Here is a 7,767-nt window from a genome sequence, read left to right as displayed (position 1 = left end):
TAATACTGCAACTTCTAACTAACTCTATACCAAGATTGGGGCATCTGTGTCAGCGATCAGAATCAGCAAGGAATCAGCAAAGCATTGACTAAGGTCAACTCACTTGATGCCGAATATCTGGTATATAGAATTGCTTGCAGTGTCAAACAGCAAAGAAGCCCTAAAATTCATATTGCCAGCATCCACTTTTTCATGCAGACAAAGCTACTGCAATGACATCTATCAGTCAAATGGACTTTGTGGGTAGTTGAACAAGCTTATATCGTATCTGTAAACATGCTGCAGCTGGGCAATTTGGGCTGCCGATATATTTCTGTATCTATCTTGATATTTGTTGTTCTTCATTTTTCGTGGAGGTTTGTACTTTGGCTTGACTTTAAACTTCAGCAGATTCATGAGGTACAGCTCCATTACATCCATTTCCTCTAGCTTCACTGCAAGGTCAAGGTCAAGCGATCTAACACGCTGCAATGCTAAATCCTAAAGGTTTGTGATTTAGTAATGCGGCGTGTTAGAAACTTTTTCAAATCTTATGAAAGTTTACGTTTTAGTGTAATAAATAATAGACTATTGGTTGTACATAAGTTAGTCTAGCTCCTTTTGCTTATCCACTAAAGGTGGAAAGAGCACTAGAAAATGTGTAATATTGTGTATACAAGCTCGTTGCAATATGAGTCGTTGCTTTAATCAAAACGGACTTTGGTCAGCTTTAAAAGAATTGTAGTAAATGGAGAACTTTTTGTGTAAACAGTATTCATTGCTTGTTTGTCGTGCATATTCAGGTAGCCAAGCAACTCGATAAACTAGCTATGATTTGTCTTTTCATTCTCTATTGTGATAGGTTGTTAACACTTGTATTTTTATATTGCGTCATGTGAAAAATTCCTAAAATTCCATTCAAGATACGATAGCCGGCGTCGCTGTTAGAAAAGGTGTGACGCGGAGCATTTTAGACAACACAGTTACTTAACAAAATGATAACAAGATCTTTAGAGCGGTCCTTTCTTATAACATTGTTCGTGTGCTATTTTTCTTAAAGCTACACTGGAAGTTGAAAATGCACTCTAATAATAGCACCGGAAGGTCCTGTCAAACTCAATCTTGTGAAACTGCGTCGATGACAGGAGTACATACTAGCTATAGCGGTATTGAAACTGTCTTACAATAATCTTCACTATACTTAGAACCATGTCTGTCTTTCGAAAGCTCCGATTAGAGGTTAGAAAATGACTATGTCATACAGATCCACAACTTCAAACCCACAACTTCGAAACCACAACTTCGAACCCACAACTTCGAACCCACAACTTCGAACCCACAACTTCGAACCCACAACTCCGAACTCACAACTCCGAGCCCACAACTCCGAACCCACAACTTCGAACCCACAGCTCCAAACTCACAACTTCGAACCCACAACTTTCAGTACAGTAGACTGACACTCTAACAACTGCCCAATCAACCACCCCTGGTGTCTTAGAATAATTGTACCCGTAGTTGTCATTCGTCACGAACTCTCACAGCGCCTGAGACAGCCCATGTACTAGTAATAACAATAATGAAAAACATGAATACGATAAGTTTATTATGATGTAAGCTCAGAGCTACATCCTGAAAAATGTCATTATTAAATATTATATAAGCCTATACATATCGTGAAGGTTTTTGTGCTAAAACAATGGGTATGTTTAGAAATATTCAAACATAATTATGGTGAGTGTCTATGATTTCTGGGAATGGCAAAGTTTATCTGTACCAATTCTGAAACAATTCTGAATCTGCTAACTCTTGTTAGAAACGCATTTTGTGGCAAGTTGCTGCCTGTTTGTACCTGTTTTAACAGACCACCAAATAAAATGCTTACTAAACACTTGCTGTAGGGAAAATGAACGTGTACAGTAAAGACGAACACGATATATATCTAGAGTTGTATTACCTTGTTGCTGATGAAAAGTTATTTTTGAGTATAACTTTTAAATGTTATTACTAGGATTTATGACAACTGCAGTGTTAAAGTTCAGACTTCTAAGGAAAGTATTTGGATATCTGCCCTAGTGTTGATATTATACACCAATCAGAAATTACCATGAAAGGAAAGCGCAGCCAATCCATGCTCCTTCAAGCATTGAAAATATGCTCAATAGAAAAGCAAACAGCGAGTAACCATGTCAGCGCAAATTTTTACCACATTATGACGTTTTAGCAAATTGTTGTACTAGTAGCCTCAAATGGTTGTACTAGTAGCCTCAAATGGTTGTACCAGTAGCCTCAAATGGTTGTACTAGTAGCCTCAAATGGTTGTACTAATAGTCTTAAATGGTTGTACTAGTAGCCTCAAATGGTTGTACTAGTAGCCTCAAATGGTTGTACTAATAGTCTTAAATGGTTGTACTAGTAGCCTCAAATGGTTGTACTAGTAGCCTCAAATAAGGTTGTTATGAGTTTGCAATCAGCTATTTGTCTCTCTTCCTCGCTATCAATTATGGTAAACTACAGCCTGGAATTACAGGACTTTTTAAAAAGAGCACCTGGGGTCTACAGTGCCTGATCTGCTAACAGGTAGGGACTCCTTTCTTAAAAATGGCCTCTAGTGGTTACAGGAATGGCATCCAACCTAAAATTGCTCTCTGCAACTGGACAGGTCTCCAGTTGTTGATGTTTCCTTACCACTGGAATCAGACATGTCCAGCCAAGATCACAGAGACAATGTTTGTACAACAATGCTCATAAAAGCATGCACAGCCTCTGCTTGCAGTAAGCTAAGCAGACATCCTACTCGACCTTCGAGGGATTGCTCATGCATACACACACACACACACATGCGCACACACATGCTCACATGGTGCACACATGTGCACACACACCCACGCACATGCGCACACACACATGCATACACACACACACACACACATGCTCACATGGTGTACACATGTGCACACACATGCACAAACACACACACACATGCTTGTGCACACATGCGTGTGCATGCGCACTCACCCACGCACACACATTTTAAATGTTACTCTACTCTATTTACCTAGTTAGAGCATCATAGGGTCATAGGTCAGGACCACACTATAGACCACTAGTAGCACTAGATAACGAAGTATTCCTCACAATTGTGATTGGCTGGAGGCTAGTCATTTCTCGCTCAGTTACAGAGAAATTTACTCCTAACATAAAGTTGGAATGTTCGTTTTAGTAGTTCCATATTATTACATACTGGCTGTGTCTTTTTTCTCTACTTACATATTATGTTGTAGTCCATATGACAAAGAGCACACAGCGATGTGAGAGGGTGAGTGTGCCCTTCATAGTACACTTTTGGAGGATTATGCAGAACACAGTCTATAAACTGTGCAAACGTCGGCATCGTCATTTGTTGGTATGGTTTCCACCCAGCACACATGCGCTGCAAAGTACAGATAACACATATGAAATTATGAATAGCAAGTTACCACTTTTGATAAAATAATCTACTAGCAATTTTCTTTTAAAATTTAAAATCTTGCATTTAGCAAGCTTCACTGTGAATCCATTGATAAAAACATTAGGCTTTAAATTTTTAAGAATTTTAAAAGAATTTGGTAAGTGACAAGTAAGTGACAAGTAAGTGACAAGTAAATGACAAGTAAGTGACAAGTAAGTGAGTGACAAGTAAGTGAGTGACAAGTAAGTGACAAGTAAGTAACAAGTAAGTGACAAGTAAGTGACAAGTAAGTGAGTGACAAGTAAGTGAGTGACAAGTAAGTGACAAGTAAGTGACAAGTGAAAGACAAGTAAGTGACAAGTAAGTGACAAGTAAGTGACAAGTAAGTGACAAGTAAGTGAGTGACAAGTAGAATTTTTAGGGGTAAAAACCATGCAGAATGGCAAATCCGATTTGACGTTGTTTGCTTCATTGTAAAATTCATACAGAATTGAATATAATTATAATAATTAAAAACTATTCTACACCCAACTTCACAAATATAATAATGACAAACAAAAACCATTCTAAACCCAGCTTAGAGGGCGTGGCTGTGATAACAATAATAGACTATGGTTGGGCAGAACCTTCCCCCACCCTTCCATATTACCGAGGCAAATAGCTGAACATGCGTTGAAGGGGTAATTCCACAGTGGCGGATTAATAAAAAAGGGCACAACATGAAACTGTAGATAGGTGAAAGCGCGTCAAAGTTGTGAAGAGGAAAAAACAGCTTGTTATATCACTGACATCTGTCGATGGTTTGAGTATATATATTGGCTCAAAGTGTAAAGAGACAGTACGCTTTGTATTCTGAGTGTAAAAGGAGAATCATCAAGAGTTGATTTAGTAGCAAGGACAACACTTACATAGCACTTGTTTACTCTGTACATATCTCATCTATAATGAGCCACGGGAGCAGAGTGTTTACTTTGTCGCTTAAATTTCTGTACACACTGTAGAGATATTGGTTTTTAGCAATTGATAAAGAGGAAAATAGCATTACTTTGATATATACATGTACAACCTGATATTGATTAGCTTAACTAAAGTGAAGACAACTCCAAATATACATGTATAAATTTATCCTACTGAGCTAATATGCTAGAGGTAGTCACAAACGAATAGTTTCCATCGAGCTGAAATTTTCTGAGATATCATCCCAGGTAAACTTTTAAATAGATTAAGATACGAAGGCTATATTCACAGCAACTCAGTTTAACTCTAAGAGAGTATTTCACTCTGAGATTCACAGATTCAGGACAAATTTTCTCAACTTTAGCCTTTGTCTTAATGACTGAGAAGTATCAAGGTTTATTGAGAAAATTAGCTGAGTAGATTAATAGCTATAATTATAATAGCTATGAACAAAATATTTCTATTACCAAAATTGGCTGTTAAAGGCAGAAGAAAAGTACAACAAAAAAGGCTAAAAAATTTTCTAAGTTGTCTTCTCTTATGATTGCGTATACCTTGTAGGCCATTCGCTTCTCTTAATGCTTACATCTCTTTAAGATTATACTATCACCAAAAATAAAATTTCTGTTGTTTTCTGTTGAAGCAGGTATTCTAACGCAACAGGAAGGACAGCAAAGGGTTAAGCTGACTAAAAGGGAGTGAATGGGTACTTTCAGTTGTCGAAAAACCTCTATTTCAACGCTACTCGTTAATTGAACGCCATTTCTATTTGACCGCCATTTAGACATTCTTTGAACTTTACGAACCCATAATAGAAAGTGATCAGTAGTAAAGTGTCCACAAAATGGTACTAATAACGACTCGGTTATATCATTAACAATCAATTATTTGCTGATTGCTGTTTTTTATCAAAGTCTGTTTCCTAACTTCAAAGCTTTACATTTCTTTCTTTAAAGCTTTGAAAGCAACACCATAGAAATAATTGATAATTGTACCAGGCTAATAGTAATTCTTTGTATGAGTAAAAAGGTTTAGCAACTACAACGGAATCTGCACTACTATTTTGAGGCTGAAACTTGTTTGCTTAAAACGCTTAGCACGCAAGCTGTACATGCGGCTGAAAGTTTCTCAATATTTGACCGAAAGGTCTTCTAAATGACGACATGTAAAAGTTTTGCTCTGGTAAAAAATTTTTTGAACGTTATTGTCGACTAGTTCAGCAGTGCAGAAAAAGAGTTGCGGTCAGAAGATCTTGGGGAAGGTACTGAGCCGCCGGAAAAAGATGAAGTGGTTCCAAACGAAATACGGTATAAAAGTCTATCTAAATATACAAGTCGACCTCCAAATATGTAGGTCACACTGTGTTAGATGTTAGACTCGAAGAGTTACAGATCATGGTTCAACTCATTGCTGTCTCCCTCATTCTTTCAGAGTTAGTGGCTTGTGTCATAAAAGATTAAAAAATCAATCCGGTGATTTTACAGCAGCCAAGTTGGCAATTGTCAACTGAGCTGCTGACTTAGGTCAGCCACACAGCACAGATGTGTGGCTGACTCAAGTCCGTCACACATCTGGTGTTCGATTTGAATAGGGTTAAGAGATGAGCAACTAGAGAAACATACATACTTTCTATTCAGATAATCAATTCTGTTCTACTTCATTTGCTTTATTAGGTCTATTGAATTTATAAGAAGTTGTCCACTCATACCTTAAGTGACCATTTTTTGACAACAATCTTATCATCATAGGCTGAGGCCAGCCTGGCCCATGGGTTCCTCACAATCATCAACCGATTGTTGGGCCGATATGTCTCTAAGAACTCAGTGATGCTCTTCAAGTGCTCTGGCAGCTCATAGTATACACCCAGCTGTCGGGCAGCTCTGCAAACAACATAGCAGAGGGTTGTCTACTCGTTTTTATTTGTTTGAAAGAACATACTTGACATAAACAAATAAATTATGTAATATATAGTGCAGAGTGAAAAGAAATTTTTTTTGAAAAAATGTTTTCTTAGGCTGAAAATCTACTAATCTGAATTTTCGAAGCAGCAAGAAATCGATGATAGCAACTACCGGTATTTGCCACTTGTAAAGCATATCGCAGTTGAGAGACAATCCAGTTGAGAGCATTATTATTAAGAGTGTAAGAAACTATACCTAACTAAAATACTTCAGACCAATAAAAGTTACTTCTTGAATTGCTTTCGTAGCTATATTGCGCTGCAGCAAAGTGCTCCACCTAAAATTTATTGTCAGTCCTATAACTTACATGTAGCCATTTTTGTGTGAGAGCAATGCAGAAAAGGGGTGCTAGCTCTGCTTGTCCAACCTGAGCTGAGAATATAACCTAAAATCTGTAAACTAATGATTCTGAGCATTTAAATTATAAGTATAAAAACATGTATTAAAGATGGACGTGCACAAAATTTCAGTACATTCTATCAAAAAGTTGGCTATCGGTAATTTTTTATCATTTTTGATTGTTTTTGATGTTTGAGAAGATCTGACTGCCAGCATGTTTCAAGATTAAAATCGACAAAGCTTGATTGCTGTTAAAACACTCAAAAAAAATATGTACGAAATGGCGCCACTAGTTCTTATCGTGGCTATAGTTGATATCGACTATTGTGTTCAGGTTGCAGTGTTACGCGTCTCTATTCTGTCAGTCTCTTTGCAACTATTATATAGACATCATAATCACACTTTCACTTGATTCGAGCGTTTGTTTTGCGATGAAGTTTTGTCGATTTTAATCTTGAAACATGCTGGCAGTCAGATCATCTCAAACATCAAAAACAATTACAAATGGTGATACTGATGGCAAATACTGATACTTTTTGGTAAAATCTACTGAAATTTTGTGTAATCTCATCTTTAACAAGCACTCACTCGTGTGTGTCAATATGCCAATCTATTCCAAGGTCTTCCATGAGATAGGACTTCCAGGTAGTGCTGCCACATTTTGGTGTGGCGCAGTAGAAGAGGCTATGGTTCTGAGAAGTCATCCAGACCCAAGTGAGGAGCCCAGATGAATGATCATAGTCAGGATACTCAGCCATCATCTCTTTTTTATGAGCATCACAGTGATTTCTCACCATCGTCACTCGATGTTTTACGATCCTCGCATTATTGTCGATGTTTGGTGTGATTTTTTGATAGCCATGATTTGGGCTCTTCTTTTTCATATAAGCTGAACCCAAGTTTTGTTCAAACACGGTGCCACGGTTGATGAGAACACACAAGATAGTAAACTGTATGAGAAGTAGAATGAAGGCCTTTGTGGTTGTTGGACTGTACCAGTCGGCCATAATAGGACCGGCTAGAAAAGCTGCTCAAGTGTTTTTCTAAAATAACCAGAAATAACGGTAAATTTGTGGTGAT

The 7,767-nt window shown here is 37.6% G+C and overlaps 1 protein-coding gene across 1 annotated transcript; it reads right to left on the bottom strand.

Annotated features, from left to right (window-relative positions):
- Positions 1 to 222: 222 nt before the first annotated feature.
- On the bottom strand, positions 223 to 7,694 carry LOC137404789 (carbohydrate sulfotransferase 11-like). Its single transcript, XM_068091049.1, has 4 exons — positions 7,276 to 7,694; positions 6,096 to 6,267; positions 3,250 to 3,412; positions 223 to 434 (listed from the first exon to the last, which is right to left on the bottom strand). Exons 1-4 carry the CDS (start codon positions 7,692 to 7,694, stop codon positions 223 to 225), a joined length of 966 nt encoding a protein of 321 aa, XP_067947150.1.
- Between the last annotated feature and the right edge of the window lie 73 nt (positions 7,695 to 7,767).

This window comes from Watersipora subatra, chromosome 1, assembly GCF_963576615.1.
Source record: "Watersipora subatra chromosome 1, tzWatSuba1.1, whole genome shotgun sequence".
In the NCBI taxonomy this organism is placed as follows: Eukaryota; Metazoa; Bryozoa; class Gymnolaemata; order Cheilostomatida; family Watersiporidae; genus Watersipora; species Watersipora subatra.
The sequence above is the reverse complement of the archived record's forward strand: the minus strand, read 5'-3'. Positions and strand labels throughout refer to the sequence as shown.